General features: G+C 38.1%; 1 protein-coding gene across 2 annotated transcripts in view; it reads right to left on the bottom strand.

Annotated features, from left to right (window-relative positions):
* PARD3B (par-3 family cell polarity regulator beta) overlaps positions 1–20,963 on the bottom strand; it is a 1,231,823-nt gene that overhangs the window by 474,393 nt on the left and 736,467 nt on the right. For both annotated transcript variants that reach the window (XM_056111836.1, XM_056111837.1), the window contains exons 13-14: positions 18,449–18,581; positions 8,758–8,857 (exon numbers count right to left, since the gene is read on the bottom strand). In XM_056111836.1, coding sequence (XP_055967811.1) covers positions 8,758–8,857; positions 18,449–18,581 — 233 coding nt within the window. The remainder of the gene's footprint in view (positions 1–8,757; positions 8,858–18,448; positions 18,582–20,963) is intronic.

Here is a 20,963-nt window from a genome sequence, read left to right as displayed (position 1 = left end):
GAGCACTGCCAGGTATGATCCCGCCTGCAAAAATAAATAAACCAATGTATGAACCTCCAACTTTATAATGAAGATAGTAGATTAAGGAAAAAACTGTGACAGGAAGCACAGTATTGTGTTCAAGGGCACATATTCAAGAGGTGGTCTGAGAGGTTCTATAACCTGACTTTGCTATTTACTTGCCATGAGACTCACAAGTTATCTAGCCTCTCTGTACTTTACTCTCCCTGTATACAAAACGGGCACAATTACACTTCCTGCTTCAGAGGGGTAAGAGACAACATGAGCTATAATTTGAAGAGTAAGCAGGGTAGTGTCTGGCATAGATTAAGTGCGATGGAAACATTCTATAGACAAACAGATAAGCACATTTGCTTCCCCAATCATCTTTTTCTGAGCTTTGTGAGTTATCAATGCTTTCATCTCTTTGTCTTGTCTGTTTTTAACAGAGTCCAGCTGATCTGTCACTGAGCACTAATTCACTAGTTCAAAGGAAAGAACTAGTAGTTTTCATTTGTTTTGTTTTTGAGCCACACCTGGTGGTGCTCAGAGGTTACTCCTGGCTCTACATTCAGGAATCACTCCTGGAAATGCTCAGGGAACCATACGGGATGCCAGGGATCAAACCCGAATCAGCCATGTGCAAAGCAATCACCTTATCTGCTGCACTATAACTCAGACCTCTGGAAGTGAAGCAGTAGAGAAGCTCCAAATTCATCATGCTCTTAGTTGAACTTGTGATAGTAACAGCCATCACAAGAAGCTCTTAGTTCACCGTAACAAGAACTAGGAGTTTCTTGTGAATCTCAGAAACTCCTATTTCTTTTTGTGATTCTAGACACAATAAACTCATTTTGTGATATTTAAGGTCTTAGAGCAGTAAGCAAGCATCAGCCCTGGTGTGTGATGCCTCAGTTCTCTCATGCATTTTTTTTATACAGTAATGGGACTGACTTTATAAAGTTCTAAGGATTAAACATCTTAAATAAAGACATATAAAACACTGACAATAGTACCTAGCACATGATAAAAGTTTGACTAAATGATCAATTCCTGAAGTTCCATAGAATAGGTAGGCTTTAAATACAGACCCTAGGAGCTCCCCAGTGAAGAAATTATATGTGTAAATTTCTCAAAAGACTTAAAACTACCCCAAATATATGAAACATTATTAAGTGGTTATTTTGTATTGTCTCATTTTTATTCTTTCTTGGTATTTGGCTACTTTCCCAACAGATGGAGTCACTGACATATAAACCACATTAGGTCTGGTATCTAATGACAGAAAAGTATGCCACTTATGAACAAAACTTTTTAATTATTTATTCATTTATTCATTTTTAAATTTTATTGAATTACCATGAGATAGTTACAAGCTTTCATATTTGGGTTACAATCACACAATGATCAAACACCCATCCCTCCACCAGTGCACACCTCTTACCACCAATATCCCCAGTATACCCCCCCCCCCTTTCCCACCCTCCCCCTGCCTCCATGGCAGACAAGATTTCCCATAATCTCTCTCTACTTTTGGGCATTATGGTTTGCAATACAGACACTGAGAGGTTATCATGACAAAACTTTTTTAGAGCCACTTTTTGCTATTCTTTTGGTCTGGTGGTACAGAAATACTCTAACTGTGTCAGCCCATTTTAAAGAAGGATTCCAGGATACAACTTTAATTCTGAGCTTTCCTCTGAGCCTGGATGTATTGGAGACACTTGCCCTTAAATGTGTTATTCGACCTTTACTTGCACTTAGCTTTTCATCCTTTGATCTCATTGATGATGTGGTTCTAGTGTCAGAAAGACTCATGGCCTTCATAGAAATAGAGCATGTAAGAGTTGGGGGCACTAAAGGTCACCTCATCTAAGCCCTCATCTTGCAGATAAGAAACTGACCCAAAGCAGAGACTGCTATTTCAAACTCACACAGCTGGACAGTGACAAAGCCAGAACTAGAACTGAACCTTCTTGAACTTTCCCCCAACCACAAAAGTCTTGGTTAAAGTGGTAATCACCAATGACACTATTACAAATCACAGGACTTGAATCAATATAAATAAATTTAAAATAAAAAATAAATTCACACAAGAATAAATATACATAAATACAATAGTGACCTGGGGAATAAGGGGGTTTTTTTGGCTTTGTTTTTGCTGATCTTGAACCCATAGAAATAATTATTTCTATAATGTAGATTCACCCTCAAACTCTTATGTAGCTCATGTCATAGGTTTCTTTTTGTTTCAATAGAGGGGAGCATGTCACAAATTAAAAGAAAAACAGCAGTCTATATGTTACAATGAGAGTCTTCAAAAGGAGGGTTAGTACCAGTTTGAATATTCCTCACTAAAACATAGAACACATTGCAGTACATGTGCTCTGCTCAAAGGAGATTATGGAAATCTATCCAACCAAATAACATGCTTTTCTTTTTCTTAAACCCAATTTATTGGCTAAGCTTGCTTTATGAAACCATACACTAATTAAAAATTATGAATGGAATTCACATTTTCCCAGAGTCACGGAAAAATTATCCACATTCCAATTTAAGAAAATAAGCTGGCAATGAAATTTGATGCAATAGTATCAAATAAGGTAGTTCAGTAGCAGAGAGGCTATTTCAAAAGGCTGGGCTTCATGCTTTGCATGCCAGAGAAAATAATTTTTGATATCACATACTCCCTGGAGTACCAATAGGGAACATTCACTGAGCACTGAACTAGGAGAAGTTCCTGTACACCATCAGGTATGATACCCCCTTTCTCAAACAAATAACAACAAGGCATCTGTTCAAATAAAGATAATTGGACGAGTGTGTGTGTGTGTGTGTGTGTGTGTGTGTGTGTGTGTGTGAACGGAGAGATATTACAGTGTACAAGGTGCTCATCTTGTATACTGCCAACCTGGGTTTAACTCCTGGCACTATATATGGTCCACTGCTACCACTAGGAGTGACCCCTGAACAGAGTGAGGAGTAAGCCCTGGGTACAGCCAAGTGTGGACCTATAACTTAAAAAAAAACTAAGAAAAGAGAAGAAAAAGGAAAAAGTGAATTGGGTTATAGCAATTATTAGAAATAATCAAAGATTATCAAAGAAATAAAAAGACATTTTATATAGAGAGATGTAGCAAATACTCTTATATTTTATGTTTGTTTATAGATATTATGTATATGCATGCTATATGCTTATCCATCCATTAAAGTAACATGAATCTGTATATTTGTTTTGAATGTGACCAGTGTACACTTTGAAACTTTCGACAGAAGGACCCTGCTTGCCATAGTACAAAACAAAAATAAGACTGGTAAATATTTAAAGAGGAAAATAAGTGTTTTATGAGACACAGTGGAATCAGAGTCAATGTGAGTAGATAGCGTGCTTAAATAATGAGTGTAGTACTTGGGCGAGTTAATGTGAAAGCATTTTAGACATGTAAGTTAGACAAGTAAAACAATTTATAATTTTGTATTACATATTAGAAGTTTTGAAGTCCGAAGATGATACAATGATTATAAAGTATGACATATTTAAATTTTGAAGGAAGCTTAGCACGGGCTCATGGCTGAGTGGGCTGCAGTGGATACTTTGGGAAGCTGGAAGTTGACAGCAGGCCAAAGACATGTCTCCGATAACGGCCCTGTTTTCAGCATGAACAACCAGGGAATCTATCAAATCGAAATGATACTCAATGTCAAATTATGCTGCATAATGAATAAATAAGGGTAGCATGAAACATATGTCAGTGTCCTGAATGTGGTGACAAATCAGGAATGTGAATGATATATAAGAGCCAACAATGAATGTTCAAGGAGAGCTGTCTGAAATGAAAAGGCAGGGAAAAATTTTGAGGAGCATGCCAAAAAGCATTATGTCTGAAGCTGCAGTGTCCACTACAGGCTCCAAAAATTGACTACTATGAAGGAAAGTGGATGCAGCTAATGTATCATGTATGTGAAGGAGAGGTGGAGAGAGAGAGAGGAAGCGAGGAACTGGCCAGAAAAGACTAGAACAATGAGAAAAGGAAGGGGAAGAATGCAAGAGAGAGAATCAGAGAACACAGGGAAAAATCAAGGAGCACAATGATGAAGGAATTGGAAATAACCTAGTGCTGTCTAAGCTGCTAATAAAATTTATTGTACTTCAATATTCATTGTATTGCTTGCTACTAATTTGGCTTAAATTCTACCTGGGATATTATTGCAGAAATTAAATTTCTTGCTATTTATTTATTATTTACACAAATATTTAACTTTTTCCTAGCAACTGTTGACAAACTCCTACAAATAAATTCTATAAATTCCTGATTTCCTTTTAGTACAAAGTCCAGATGTCCATTTGATCAGATTTGTCTTTTGCTCCTTGTGGAATAGCAGTTTTCTGTGTCACTACACGTACTCTATCTTCAGAGCACCACTTGTCCTTTCAGAGGGCTTCTGACTTTTCTTTTGGAAAGACAGGCCGGCCTCCTTGCTCAGCCCTCCTGGCTCCCTTCCAATGTCTCCTCCAACTGAAGTGTCACACATCCAAACCTGCTCCTGCTAGTCACCTAGGCAACACAGCAGTTTGCAGGTTGGTGAAGATCCCAGGATCCCAGGAGGGAGAGAGTTCTAAGGCATTAGATTTGTAGCTTCCATCTCAAAACATCTTTTTGACTCTATTGCTTTCTCCCCAGCTAAGCTCCTCTTCCTTCCTTCAAACCTTTCTCTTATGCCACCTAATCTACACTGGGCTGTTTTCCTTATCAATGCCCGTGACCCCCTCTATGGATCCCCAATCTATTCCACGCTCTACAACTAAGCTTAATACTGTCACCCCTTGCCCTCCTCCCCCAGGCTTAAAATCCTTCATTGACTGTCCACTGCTATCTGATCAATTATGGTGCTAACAAAGAATGGAGCTCAGTGAACACAGCAGCCAATGTCCTTCCCATTGATTCTTCCTCCAGAAAACACTTTTGGTACACTGATCAAGCTCTGTATTTCCCCTCTCCTAGTGTTTGACTTTTATGAGTTAACTTTTCTGTCCCATTACTCTCACTTATAGTGAATTCCTTCCAGGACTCCAAGAAACTTTTGAAAATCCTATCTCTGCTTTATTATTACCTTTCTGGTTACCTGCAGGCCGAGTTAAAGCCTCATTCTCCTGGATCCAAAAGCATTTTATGGCTGATTGGTAAGGCGTTTGCCTTGCATGCGGCCAACCCGACCGACCTGGGTTTAATTCCTCTGCCCCTCTTGAAGAGGCTAGCAAGCTATCGAGAGTATCTCACCAGCACAGCAAAGCCTGGCGAGCTACCCGTGACGTATTCGATATGCCAAACTCAGTAACAACAAGTCCACAGTGGAGATATTACTGGGCCCGCTCGAGCAAATCGATGAACAATAGGAGGACAGTGACAGTGACAGCTCAGAAGGAGGTCCCTCATGACTCATGCTCCTTTCTCCTCAGGAAGACAGTGCACTTTTGGCAGCAAAGCCACTGACTATTTTTTGTTGAAATGCTTTCCAAGGCTGCAGTGACTTCCAGTGACTGACTCAGCACTTTATAAATACTTAAGTGAATGGATGAATAAATGGTAATAATCAAATTTGAGAAGCTAATAAGGAAACTTGAGTCTTGAGAAAAACTTCCATCCTTCTGATTGAAAGATTGCTATTTAAAATGTTTAAGAGTGAATTTCTAGTAAATTGGTCAGAACAGGGGCTTAAACTCAAGGAGCGAGGGAGCTAGAAAGTGACAAGGCAATGGAAGGTACTTGTTCATATTATCTCACCTAATGAATAGATATAGCCAGGAGGACCAATAAAAGCAATTCCACCTCCCCTCATGATCAGGGAGCAATGAGCTTTACTGAAGGGGAAAGGGAAGAAATTCATGGAAAAATTGACGCAGTCAAAACAGAAGTCGATGAAGAAGAGTAGCAGGTTCTTTGGCAGTGGGATGGCACTGGAACTTTGGTCTTGGGAGCAACGAGTCTTATACACATATGAAAAAGGGTAGCTGCTAATTCCCAATACATCTTTATGTGTAGGATCTCTGAACTCCTTCTTCCTCCTGAAGGTTTCTCAGATGAAAGCTTATCCCCCCAGCAAAAATTGGGCTTGCCAATTATAAATGAAAAAAATAATCTGAACTTTATGGTTTTCAGTTTTGTTTTATATGTGTTCATAAAAAAGTCCCTTGACTACAATTATCTATCCAGAGAGTTGATCTTATCAATTGATTATTGTCCTTTTTTTCCATTAAAGCATGTCAATAAACTGTACATATGTTAAAATCTGAGTAAACCCAACAATAAGATTTTACTATCTTTGGAATGAAATATATCCTTTGACTTTGTAATCTGGTGAATCAATTATGATAGAAGTTGTATAAAACACCTTATTTTTCATATAAGTTGTATAAAACACCTTATTTTCCATATGTATACATATATATACATATATATACACATATATATACATATATACATATATACGTATACATATATATATATATATATATATATATATATATATATATGGGCTGGAGCAATAGCACAGCAGGTAGGGTGTTTGCCTTGCACGCAGCCCATATGGCTGACCTGAGTTCGATTCCTCTGCCCCTCTCCCAGATCCCGGCAAGCTACTGAGAGTATCTTGCCCGCACGGCAAAGCCTTGCAAGCTACCCGTGACGTATTCGATATGCCAAACACAGTAACAATTGTCACAATGGAGATATTACTGGGCCCGCTGGAGCAAATTGATGAACACTGGGAGGACAGTGACAGTGATAAATATATATATATATATCATTGCATATATATATATATGTATATCAGATAGTATTGCTGTACTATCGCTCCAGCTCCTCTTATTGATATTTTAAGGTTAAGCTCAAATGTCATCTTTCTCCCATGACACCTTTCCGAATTTCTGTATCTGAAAGCATTTTCTTCTGCCTCAGATGTCTAAATCATTTGTATCTATATTTTCTGGTAAGTATCACTTTGTATCTTGTATTGTACTCATCACTTTCACTTAACAGTCCATCACTATCTTGAGAGTAGGGTTTACATGTGGGTATTTATTTTTAAGTGAAGTATAATGTATCTCGCCTGCAGGGCAGAGCCTGGCAAGCTCCCTGTGACGTATTCGATATGCCAGACACAGTAACAACAAAGTCTCCAATGGAGACGTTACTGGGCCCGCTCGAGCAAATCGATGATCAACGGGAGGGCCTTTATTATAATGTTTTTATCTTGAAAGAAATTTAGAGAAATATATGGGAAGAGAGAAAAAGACAGATACATGTTCAAGAGAGAACACAAACTTCTCAAGAGGGGAAAAAGAAGAGAAAAACTTTTGGAAGGTTATAGACAACTTCTCCAAGTTGTCTTGCCCAGGATTTCGCTGTCTACAGAAAGTTAATCTGGGTGTTGTCACTGGGCCCGCTCGAGTAAATTGATGAACAACGGGAGGACAGTGTCAGGGAGAAAGCTTGCACTTTAGAACTCTTGATGCTCCCGACCAATTCTTATCCTGGCATTTAGATTCTCCTGTGCCTTCTTTTTTCTGAGGTGGTGCCTCAGGTTTTCAATTTTCAAAGAGCTTGGATTTGTACCTCTAAAGAATGTATTCCTCATGCATTCACCTTTATATTACCCCAAGAATTTTGCATAATTATACACACACATATATACACAAAGGTAAGTAGTAATATAGAAAGAATAACAATATTGTTAAACTGATTTTTCATTCCACCAAAGTATATTTTCTGATTCAAGATTGATGCAGACAATGGAAATGAATGATCAAAATGAAATATGTCCACTATTTCTTTCAAGAAATCCCTAGAGATATAAGTCTGTAACACGATTATCAATCTAGTTCATGAAATCATATTTGAGTAAGGTAGCTGACTTAAAAAAATAAAGGAATCAGAGATAGCTATATATAGATAAGCTTCCAGCTAATAGAGTTAGCTATACTCTCATGTTGCTTTATTTTTAGGAGATTGTGATAAAAAGCATAATAGGAAAGACACCAGCATTGCTGCAAGAAAAATGAAAAAAATTTCACAGGATTATCATGGGACACAGAATGGAATAAAATACACAGTTTTTAACAACCATAATAAATACAGAAAATAGCAAAGGGACAATTTAATGATTTTTAAAACTCATCAGAAGAACAAAATCCATGAATTCCACTAGTCAAATGGTGTGTATGCTTAGTAAATCTCTCTCATGCTTATATGATTCTAAAAATTATTGATTTTTGGGCTTCTATTTCAAAAATGTATATAATATCGGGTACACTTTTCAATATTTTAGATTATATATGGTGTTGCTTTAATTTTTAGATTCCATTAACTTTCTTGGAACATCTATTTTTAAAATGCCTTTAGGGTTTGCCAATTACAAGTGAAAGAAACAAACTAAGCTTTATGTCTTCTCAATTTTATTTTATATCTTTCCATATAACTTTCTTCAAATTCTACAGTGCTGATTTTTAAGCCTGGTTTTAAAAATACCAAAAAATAATCCTATCATAAATATTTTAAGAAAAATTATAATGAATTTTAACAAATCTATGCAACAAAATATGAAAAATTAGGCTATTAGCTATGAGAGCTTTCCACGAAAAGATATTACAGTTACTATGAGGCTTTCATTGTAGAAAGAAATAGAGTTAAAATAAGGTTGCTATGTTTTCCCAGTAAAACCATAATAAGGAACATTAACAATCTATCACTTTATCGATACCTGTGGTTGTAATCTTCAAGGCCCAGTTCCAAAATGGGATGTGGTGGTGGAGAAGGGGGTACTTCACTCTCAGACCATCCATCAGTGAAAAATAATGACTCTATTAAAAGAATACATTAATTAGTGAAGCTATAGTAAACTAAAGGTAGAAACTTTCAGTGCTTGGTTTTACACCAGTGCATCTCTTAGACACATTTTTTACCCACTCATAAAGCAACCTAGAAACAAATGAGTTCTTATACTGAACTGAAGGATTTGGATGGGAGCTAACACAGCTTCTAGGAGCAATCTAAGCTTCCTGATATGCTTTATACGCTGGTGACCAGCTGGCAGCCCCTGGGGCAAGTCAAGTCCATGCATCTTGACTACCTTTTTGTAACTAGGGTAGACAGACACATAGTCATTACCTGTGATTTGTGGGAGAGTAATGAAGTCATCTCTTTCATGCCTTAACATTTTTGTGAGCAAAGCACTAATGAACACTGTGTTATGTGGTGATTTAAATTTCTGCCTCAGTGACAAGTAGGTATTTGGGAAGCTCATGAGACACATCATATCTCTATTCACATTTAGGCATCCCAAAGGGTAATTTTGTATTGATGCTCGAGCGATAGCACAGCGGCAGGGCATTTGCCCTGCACACGGCCAGACGGCCAACCCTGGTTCAATTCCTCCGGCCCTCTCGGAGAGCCTGGCAAGCTACCCAGAGTACCTTGCCCGAATGGCAAAGCCTGGCAAGCTACCTGTGACGTATTAGATATGCCAAACACAGTAACAATAAGTCTCACAATGGAGACATTACTGGGCCTGCTTGAGCAAATCGATGAACAATGGGAGGACAGTGCTACAGTGCTATAATCAAAATACCTAAATTAGACATCTTTGAAGTAAAAGATAGAGATCTAAGTCCCAGACTTTTTACCAACTTAAAGCCTGCACTCTGTCAGTCTACAGTAGAAAAAAAAGACATTGCATCCTGACTATCACTAGAACATATGATGAGTTTTGCTGAGAACTTATATACTAGACTTTAAGTTAGTGTGCATAAGCAATCATCATATTTGCTACTTGCTTGAAAAGCATTAATGGCACCCTGATAAAGGGGATGGGTTTTGGAGCAAGTCTGCTGTTTCCAATCATGGTTCCTGTAAATTTGAGAACTTGGGCAAACAACTCAGTGTTCATTAACCATGAGTTCTAAATATATAAAATATGAATAAGGATAATTTCAATGGATGAGTACAATGATTTTATAAGATGGTGCAGTAACATAAATGCAATGGGTTACCTAGTGAAAAGATCATTATTAACTTATAAATTATAAAATCCACCATGGGTCTGTTGCATTGGAATACTTGTTCCTGACTGCTTGTATTAAAGACAAGTCTTTGTCTCCTGAGAAATGCAACTGGCAACAGTATCTGCCTTGATCTGCCAACCTGTAAGCTTAATGGTGAAGCTTATGTGTCAACTTGTCAGGGCCACAGGGTTCCCAGGTACTCTGGTGCATATTATTTTGGGTGTTTTTGTGAGGTTGATTTTAGGAGATATTAACACCGATCATTGCTCTCTTTAACATGGGTAGTTTTCTTCCAGTCACTTGAAGGCTTGAATAAAACAAAAAAGCTGACCCTCTTCTACATAAGGGAAAATTCTTCCTGCTTCACTACCTGAGCTTTTCCTTTCCCTAGGGCTTCACATTGCCACCATCTCACCATACAGATCTTGGGGCTTGCCTATGTTCCTAATCATGGAAGCCAATTCTTATTGTTCCTGTTTTTCAGGAGAAACCTAACTGACAGATCAGGCCAAGACTTGCTCTAAACTCAACTCTGCCCCAGGGGTCAGGAAGAGTCATGAACAACTAGGCAGTCAGCCTCCCATCACTATTTCTTGATAATCAAAGACAGATCATAAAGAAAGACTTAGCAATTATAACTTCATATAGAGCGGGCAAGCTACAGTCCTGATTCCAAAGGATTGCCAGCTGGCTGAGCACATGAGGTGTAACAGAACACAACCATTTCCATTCCTCTGTATAGTGTCTGGCTCCGTGTGTAATACATCAGCAGAGCTAAAGAGCTGCAATGGAGATCTTACTGTCAGCAAAGCATAAGATGTGTACTATCTAACTCTCAGCAGACAAAGTCACTGACCCCTGCTTTAAAATATTCTTGAGGGCACTCACAATGTAGCATTCATCCTCGCATCCCTGATAATGTTCCCAACACAATGGAGGCATCCAATAAACATCAGTCAAATTGAAAAGTATAATCCAATTTCTGATCACCACTCAGAGGGAGTGCCTTATCTACTAGAGAGCAGGGGATAAATACTAGTTCCCAGAAGAAGATACATTAAGAATAATTACACACTATTAAGTCTTCTCCAAGGACCCTGGATTCATTCATTCATGGGCACAGGACAAAGAACCAAAATGTGAGATTTGGGGAAGGGATGAAAGGCAGGAAACATCCTCAGTAGGTGATCCAAATTGGAGGCAGAGGTAACCGGTGACCAAGGCAGAGGTCAGGAAGCTCTGAGCTCAAAGGTGAGAGGAAGTAGGAACAGAGAACTGAGTAGGGGGTTGAGAGAAATGACAGGAATGTCAGGAATCAAAGGCCAGCAGAGTGCAGGTTATTTCTTGGTCTGAAGTGAGATCTACTAGCACAATACCTGAGGAAAATATGATGGTAGAGCCCTTCATTACCATTCAAATATATAATAGAACTTTAAAGAAACTCATGGGAAACACCTTTATCCTTATCATTATCAGGGAGCACTACACTTATTCCACTGCAGGAATCCTCTAGCAAGAAATACTACAAACCCGAACACGAAATTTTGATGTTACAATTTTGAAAAATGTTAGTCCTAAAACACCTCTTCTGTGTAATAGCTTGACAGAAGTGTGTATGTGTGTGTGTGTGTGTGTGTGTGTGTGTGTGTGTGTATGTATGTATGTGATAACCAGAGAGTTTTTGGTGGACACACTATTATTACAAAAATAGATGGAACATAGCATATTAGTCTACAGTTTTTAACTACACAAAGAAAAACCATAAAGAGAAGAAAATAAGTGAATATTTTGCCTCCAAAAGTTTCTTTCCTCACTAAAAATTGCGTTTTGTGAAGTTAATCTTGTTTTTTCCAAGCCATCTCAGACACATCTAAAAAATCTCAGAAAGTCTCAGTGGCCCTCAACATTTTAAATGCTATTAGTATTATAAAGAGGTAAGGGACATGATGTTTATAAATTCTATTTATATATGTATATTGTATGTATAGTCTCTAAGCTCTAGGATTATATGAAATGTCAGAGAATTTCATCTACTAGCCTATTACTATTAAAATTTAATGAATGTATATACTGACAGAATCATTTCTTAAAACTGGCTAGCACAACACAGATCCGCAAGGAAATAACTATAGAACTTTTCTGCATTTAAGAATATTTAGTTATGTGACTTCTTGAAGGAACTGGATTTTTTAATGCCACCTTGGGAGAAGCATAACAAGAACCTTTAGATAGCTGATCCTCAGGGTTATTTTATTGGTGTCCTACCCAAACATATATGTCAGGAGGAACAGGGAAGTTGGAAACTCCCTCTGATTCCTGCAAACCTCCATGCCCAACAACTATTCACTGGAAACACAAACTGAACATTCTACTGAGGTTCCAAGACTTTATATTGCATTTTATTTTAGGCGTGTGTTTGGAATGGACTGTCATATTTAACAATTTTCCAATGTATCTTTGCACTTTAGTTGAACAGTTTCATTATCTACCCTTTGCTATCCTCCGTAAACATGTCATCTGATTTCCTCAAGTTATCAACAAGACCTCTAAAAATACTTCATGTAATCATCAGCATCATGCACTGTAGCACTGTCCTCCCATTGTTCATCAATTTGTTTGAGCAGGCACCAGTAACGTCTCCTTTGCGAGACTTGTTGTTACTGTTTTTGGCATATCAAATACGTCATGGGTAGCTTGCCAGGCTTTGCCATGTGGGTGGGATACTCTTGGTAGCTTGTTGGGCTCTCCAAGAGGGGTGGAGGAATTAAACCCAGGTTAGCCACATGCAAGGCAAATGCCCTAACTGCTGTGCTATCGCATCAGCATCATAGGTATTACAATTTACTTATTCAGAAATATAGGTATTACACATTAAAGAAGATAGAGATACCATGTATAATTTCTTTTAGACATCACTGTTGATATTAGGAATTAAACTCTAGGATTATAAGTGGACCACATGCTACTTAACATTAAATGCCAATAAAATAGATAATAAAAACTTAGACATTTTAAGACAAACACCAGTGTTCATGCTCATAATATGAGCAAAGCAGAAAAGGAGTGGATTCTCCTTGTAGAAAGCTTCCTATTCCTTCACCTAGATGACTCTGTAGCACTCCTCTGTAGCACTGTCCTCCCATTGTTCATCGATTTGCTCGAGCGGGTCCAGTAATGTCTCCATTGTGAGACTTGTTACTGTGTTTGGCATATCTAATATGTCAAAGGTAGCTTGCCAGGCTTTACTGTGTGGGCAGGATACTCTCAGTAGCTTACCAGGCTCTCCGAAAGGGGTGGAGGAATTGAACCCAGGTCGACTGGGTCCACTGCACGCAAGGCAAACACCTTACCACCGTGCTATAGCTCCATCCCTAAACTAGACACTATGATTTAAATTAGATATCATACATTTCTGTCAAGAAAATATTAATTTGGGGTCCGTACAGTTAGTAGAACGGGTGGCACATTTGTTTTTTACTAGGTGGGCCCAGGTTAAATGCCCCAGATCTCATATCAATCCTGAACTTGCCAGAATTAATTCCTGAGTACAGAGCCAGGAGTAAGTTCTGAGCACTGCTAAGTGCAGTCTCAAAACAAACAACAATAAAAAAAAGAGAAAATCTTAATTTAAGAAATTGATGAAAGGCATACTTTTTTTCTGGATACAATAATAAAGTCACCTTCTCAGGGACACTTTTAATATCAGGTAATAGGACTTTAATAGTTTCTAGAGGGCAATGTGAGATGTTACATGTGCCATAGTATAAAGAATGAATAGGGAGAATGAAAGATAATGAGTGGAAGATAGGGGATGGAGAAAAGAGACAGATGAGAAACAACAGAGATCAAGGTTAAGGTAAACTGGTGGTGTTAGTGAATAATAAAGCTAAATGTCCAAACTACAGAGTCAACAATACTGAAGTCATGAGACTCAAACTTAAATACTTAGAGAACCCAATAACCTCCACCAAAACCTCCTAGAAACAATAGACTTGTATAGTAAAGTTGCAGGCTACATAATCAATACCCAAAAGTCCATGGCTTTCCTATTCGCCACTGTGAGAGAGAGGAAAGCTACATGAAAAAATCAATCCCGTTCACAATTGTGCCCCAGAAAATCAAGTACCTAGGAATCAGCTTAACTAAGGAAGTAAAGGACCTATACAAAGAAAACTACAAAACGCTACTTCAGGAAATAAAAGAGGACATGAGGAAATGGAAAGATATCCCCTGCTCATGGGTCGGGAGACTTAACATTGTCAAAATGGCAATACCACTGAAAGTATTGTATAAATTCAATGCAATCCCTATAAGGATACCCATGACATTCTTCAAAGAAATGGAACAAACACTCCTGAAATTTATATGGAACAATAAGCCCCCACGAATAGCTAAAGCAATTCTTGGGAAAAAGAAAATGGGAGGAATCAACCTCCCTAACTTCAGACTTTACTACAAAGCGGTAATAATCAAAACAGCATGGTACTGGAACAAAGGCAGAACTTCAGACCAATGGAACAGAGTTGAATACACTGACATCTCCCCTCAATCATATGATCATCTAATCTTTGATAAAGGTGCAAGAAATGTGAAGTGGAGTAAGGAAAGCCTCTTTAACAAATTGTGCTGGCATCACTGGACAGCTACATGCAAAAAAAAAAAAATGGGCTCAGAACTCTGCCCAACACCATGTACAAAGGTAAGATCAAAATGGATTAAAGACCTCAACATCAGACCAGAAATCATAAGGTACATTGAAGACAAAGTTGGCAAAACCCTCCATGACATTGAGGCTAATGGTATTTTCAAAGATGCCACGCCACTGGCCGAGCAAGTGAAAACAGAGATAGATAAATGGGACTATCTTAAACTAAGAAGCTTCTGCACCTCCAAAGAAACAGTGACCAAAATATAAAGACAGCCTACAGAATGGGAAAGAATATTGGCCGAATACACATCTGACAAGGGGTTGATATCAAGGATATACAAAATACTGGTTGAACTCCACAAGAAGAAAACATCCAACCCCATCAAAAAATGGGGCAATGAAATGAACAGAAACTTTCTCAAAGAAGAAATCCGAATGGCAAAAAAGCACATGAGAAAATGCTCTACATCATTAATCATCAGGGAGATGCAGATCAAAACCACAATGAGATACCATCTCACACCTCAGAGACTGGCCCACATTCAAAACAACAAAAGCAACCATTGCTGGCGCGGATGTAGCAAGAAAGGGACACTCCTTCACTGTTGGTGGGAATGCCGACTGGTTCAGCCCTTTCGGAAAACAGTATGGACATTCCTCAAAAAATTAGAAATTGAGCTCCCATTTGACCCAGCGATACCACTCTTGGGAATATATCCCAGAGAGGCAAAAAAGTGTAGTCTAAGTGACATCTGCACTTGTTTGTTCATTGCAGCACTCTTTACAGTAGCCAGAAACTGGAAGAAACCTGAGTGCCCAAGAACAGATGACTGGTTAAAGAAACTTTGGTACATCTACACAATGGAGTACTATGTAGCTCTTAGAAAAGATGAAGTCATGAAATTTACATACAAGTGGTACAATATGGAAAGTATCATGCTAAGCGAAATGAGTCAGAAAGAGAGGGATAGACATAGAAAGATTGCATTCATCTGGGGGATATAAAGTAACAAAGTAAGAGATTAATACCCAAGAATAGCTGAGATCAGCACCAGGAGGATTACTTCATAACTTAGAGGCCAGCCGGGTATCCTAGAGGAAAGGGCAGTTCAGATAGAGAAGGGAGCACCAAATAAAGGATGTTTGGAGGATCCTCCCAGGAGGGGAGATGCATGTCGAAAGTAGACTATGGACTGAACATGTTTGCCACTCAATGCCTCTTTTGCAGACCACAACACCCAAAAGGAGAGAGAGAACACAGGGGATTGCCCTGCCACAGAGACAGGGGGGATGGGGGGATGGGGGTGGGAGGGATATTATCCATGGTGGTGGAAAATGGGCACTGGTGGAGGGATGGGTATCTGATCATTGTATAATTGAAACCAAAGCACAAAAAATTGTAAATCTACAACTTAAAAAAAAAAATACAATAAAGGGAAAAAAAAAAGGAAAAAAAAAGAGAAAGAAACTTTGGTATATCTACACAATGGAGTACTATGTAGCTCTTAGAAAAGATGAAGTCATGAAATTTACATACAAGTGGTACAATATGGAAAGTATCATGCTAAGCGAAATGAGTTGGAAAAAGAGGGATAGACATAGAAAGATTGCATTCATCTGGGGGATATAAAATAACAAAATATGAGATTAATACCCAAGAATAGCTGAGATCAATACCAGGAGGATTACTCCATAGCTTAGAGGCCAGCCGGGTATTCTAGGGGAAAGGACAGTTCAGATAGAGAAGGAAGCACCAAATGGAGGGTGTTTGGAGGATCCTCCCAGGAGGGGAGATGCAGGTTGAAAGTAGACTGGACTGAACATGTTTGCCACTCAATGCCTCTTTTGCTGACCACAACACCCCAAAGGAGAGAGAGAACAAAAGGGAATGCCCTGCCACAGTGGCAGGGGGGGATGGGGGGGGTGGGGAGGGAGGGATATTATCCATGGTGGTGGAAAATGGGCACTGGTAGAGGGATGGGTATTTGATCATGGTATGACCGAAACTGAAGCACAAAAATTTGTAAATCTACAACTGTACCTCATGGTGTTTCACTAATAAAAAATAAATTAAAAAAAACTTCAATAATCAAACTTAAAATGGTGCCTGTCAAGATGGCAGACAAGGGTTGGGAGTTGCAGAGGGAAACTGGGAACAAAGTGAAGTTGACACTGGTCACAAGATTGGTGATGGAACATTACATGTGAAAAACTCAACTATAAATAACTTTATAGCACAGCGGGTAGGGCGTTCGCCTTACAAGCGGCCAACATGGCCGACCCGAGTTCGATTCCTCCGCCCCTCTCGGAGAGCCCGGCAAGCTACCGAGAGTATTCGATATGCCAGACACAGTAACAACAAAGTCTCCAATGGAGACGTTACTGGGCCCGCTCGAGCAAATCGACGATCAACGGGAGGGGGGCCTTTTAATAAATTAAAATTTAGAGAAAAAATGAACTTGGGACTGGAACGAAGACAAGAACTGAATTCAGGATTTGCATGGATCAAGTACAGGAACCTGGGTAAGTTATTTACTCTGTCTAACTTTGTTTATTCATCTGTAAAATGAGGATAATAACATAATTCACTTCAAGTGTACATATAAATTACTTAACAGTATCTAATAGACAGTAAATACTTAATAAATGGTCTCAGCTGTTACTACTCTCTCATGAAAAATGGAGGAAAGCAGAAGAGGAAATATCCCATTTTTGTAAAACAACCTAAATTTAGAACAGTCTCATATTTATAAATCTGACTGACAGTAAGTAATCTTAAAGTACAAAACCTGTTTCCATGTAAATTTTGGTATAACATTTTAAGTATCCAAAATGAAGAATACATTGACATAATATCCAGTATCTCCATTTAGAAGATTACTATGCCACTAATATAATTATCCAGAAATTCAAAGACATAGAAATAGTTTCATAATGTGGCACTGATTTAAAAATGTCCCTTGAACATTGTATCTGGTATATTTAATTTTAGTTGTATTTATGTACACATATATGCATAAAGAAAATGCTTGCTATATGTATGAATGTTGTTGATAGGTATTTTTGATAGAAGTCTGAGAAAGATTACATTTTTAATTCAATAATTTTTGTAATACAAAGTAATATAGTTATAAGAAAGGGGATGCAGGAAAATTCAAGGATTTTCTTGGTCATCCAAGTATAATTCTGGTGAAAATAGGAAGGAAATTCAAGTGTTTTCATATCTCGAGCTCTACTGTACTGATACCAAATAATAATAGTGTTGAAATTCTAAAACAAGAACATTTCCACCCATCATATAATGATTTTCATTTTTAGGATTTACTACACTCATCCTGGAATCAAGTACACATGTGTGAATCATTATTATCACTTTATGGTTTAATTCTAGTCCGTATATTTTAAAAATCTACTGAGTGCTTATACTTGGGTAACTTACATACCAAAAAACTGTTAAAAAAAAGCAACAGTTTTTCATTTTGTTTTTCCAGGCATGGTTTGTTTTATATATAACCCTCGGTGTTTGGGGCAGCAAGCATAGATCTGTCACTTCAATCGATGCAATGCCAGGAATCTACTTCACAACTTCTGAGTCAGTTCTTCCCTAACTCTCAGTTCTATGACTCAGTAACAAAGTCTGCACTTACCCTAATTAGCTTCATTTTGTCCATTTGTTAACAAAAATATGTCACACATGCATTTTATCACATCACTGGTAGTGATAAAGATGGAGAGACTCTTACCTTCCTTCTTGTCTTGTGGACTATAAGGGCGAAACCTATGTGGTGGACTGGTACCATTTCTCCTAGAGGCGGCTAAAGAGCTTTGACAGTTCCCAAAGCACTGCTTAGAGTGGGTCCCACACTCTGTAGGTTCCTAAGGAATGAAAATAAAAAATTACATTTGCTTTGTGTTAATACATTCCAACTCAGCCAATGGAAGTCAATTCAAAGAATGACTGATTTATGACTAATCTTTCAAGAGTCTATTGTATTTAAGTCCCAGCGGGGGCAAATCAAAATGGCCCTATCAGTTCAAATATCTCTGAATATGAATTAAAAAAATACTGACAGTGTGCTGCTAAGGATTAGGAGTGCTGATAGCCAACACCAAAGAGGATTAGCTTTATTATTCTTTCCCCCTTTTACAACTGGCTTCTTTCAAATATTCTTCCATCTGGGAGTGCAGCTTGTGGCAGTGTCAACACAAGAATACAGTTCATGCCAAGGGTGTTTCTCTGCCAACCAGCTGGTTCCTCTCTCTTTCCCTCAGTGACTAAGTGCATATGCTCCAGGACAAGTCAGAACCCAAGCAGGTTTGCCACTGTAATGCCGCGAGTGTGTCCCAGTTGCAGACACTGGCTCTTTTTGGCCAGGAGCTAAAACAAACACTGATGACAATGCCAGACAGTAAAACTCCTGAGATTTTTTTTTCTCTCTCTCCCTCTTATTCTCCTTATTTCCAATATTAACAATCTGTAAGCAAATTCACAGTTTCCTTAAAAGTGCTGTATCCAGAATAACACCCCACAAGCCATGTTCCACAGGTGCGGAAGAGGTGGGGGCACAGGATAAGAGAGCTCTAGCTATTTACTCAAGAGGGTTGAAGTACTGAGAGTGAGGTTTTGCTCTTGCTCATATGTGTCTTCCTAACATATTTTAAGAAGTATTTGGAAGCCATTTGAAATGCTGTGCCCTTGACCATTTTTGAGAGGTACTGGCATCAAGCAATAACACAAATTTGATCCCTGAAGCTTTTCCCTTCTGAGAAATGCATTTGACCTCAACCCATGCATTTGACTCAGAAGTTCCTCTGTAGTTACAAAAACTCAGAATCCTACTAGTCAAACAAAATATTTAAAACATTCAATGTCTGCATTCTTCACAGGCTATTAAGATGTTTTCAGCTGCTAAAGGTCTTAGAATTTTTGCTTAAAAAAAGTCAAGACTTACAATACTTTTCCCACATCCAGTGTTATATTTTGCTTCTATACCAGCAGTCAAGTACTAGTCTAGAACTGAAGCAAACTATTCTTCAGTTAAATTGGAGCCTAGGAAGGCATGAGAGGTAGGAATTACCTTGCAGAGTCTCATGTTCTGATTTTACAAGAACAGATTTTTTTTTTTTTGCTTTCCCAACTCTTTGATAAATGACACAATCGATATCACAACAACTGATCAGTAACCAGCCTAATTAAAGTATTCAGCCTGTAAAATAGAGCTGTCATGGAGCCCTCCATTAGTGTCCCAGCCAATAAAAAATATAATGGATTTTAAAACATATTCTGTTTCTACCAAGATGAGCTTGCAACAAGAGGAAGCTGTTTTGGGAAAGAGAAGGGGAAAAAAAAACAGGTCATAACCCATTTTTTAATACCAAGTCTCTAGGCTCAAATAGAATTACAATTGAACTCCAAGCTCATCCTTTGAAAAACATGTTTCTGTTTAAAATGATTTTGATTCAATCAAGGGCTCATTATGTATTCTTCACCAGGTCCTCATCAAAGATGTTTACGTATCTTGTACATCTGAGTAATGTGGGAAAATACTCCAACATCTGTATATTTTGACTTTTCTTAAGTAGCTTTTTCATTTTTTTTATACCAATATAATGTTTGAGTAACCATTTTGGTATTCTTGCCAAATATGACTAATTGATTTGCTTGAATCTCTTAGCAATACTGAGCTCTTTTTCTAGGTTACAGATGCTTTTTTATCATTCCCGAGGTTGACTGCTATTCCATAGGAGAATACATCCAAAACATGAGCAGGGAAACACAGACACAGTAAAACAGATTTGAGATATCCTTAGACAGAGTGAAACAGATATGAGAGATCAAATAGTTGAAGCTTCCAATCCCCTGCCCCCCACTCCAATTTAATAGAGATTAATTTTACATTAGGCTGCTATCTTTATAAGTAGAAATGTTCGTTAATCTTCATGGGTACCATAAAGATTCTCAATAACTGAAAATCAAGAGTCTACTCATCTCTCATGGAAATCAGGTAAATACTAGGAAAATTTAAAATGGATCCTGTTTAAATGTCCTCATAAAAATGGCTTTTTGTCCCATTTCATATCCCCAATCGATATTCCACTGAACTCTATTAACAGGAAACCTCTGACACAGGGGCAATGAACTGCAAGCTTAGGACTTTCTTCCCAAGGAATGATCATCAGTTCATCCTAAAACGTGAGAACTCAAATACCTACAGTCAAGTAAAATGCAAATAAAATATGACCTTATCTTGTGGAGCC

Source organism: Sorex fumeus, unplaced genomic scaffold (genome assembly GCF_029834395.1).
Source record: "Sorex fumeus unplaced genomic scaffold, SorFum_2.1 ptg000014l, whole genome shotgun sequence".
In the NCBI taxonomy this organism is placed as follows: Eukaryota; Metazoa; Chordata; class Mammalia; order Eulipotyphla; family Soricidae; genus Sorex; species Sorex fumeus.
The sequence above is the reverse complement of the archived record's forward strand: the minus strand, read 5'-3'. Positions and strand labels throughout refer to the sequence as shown.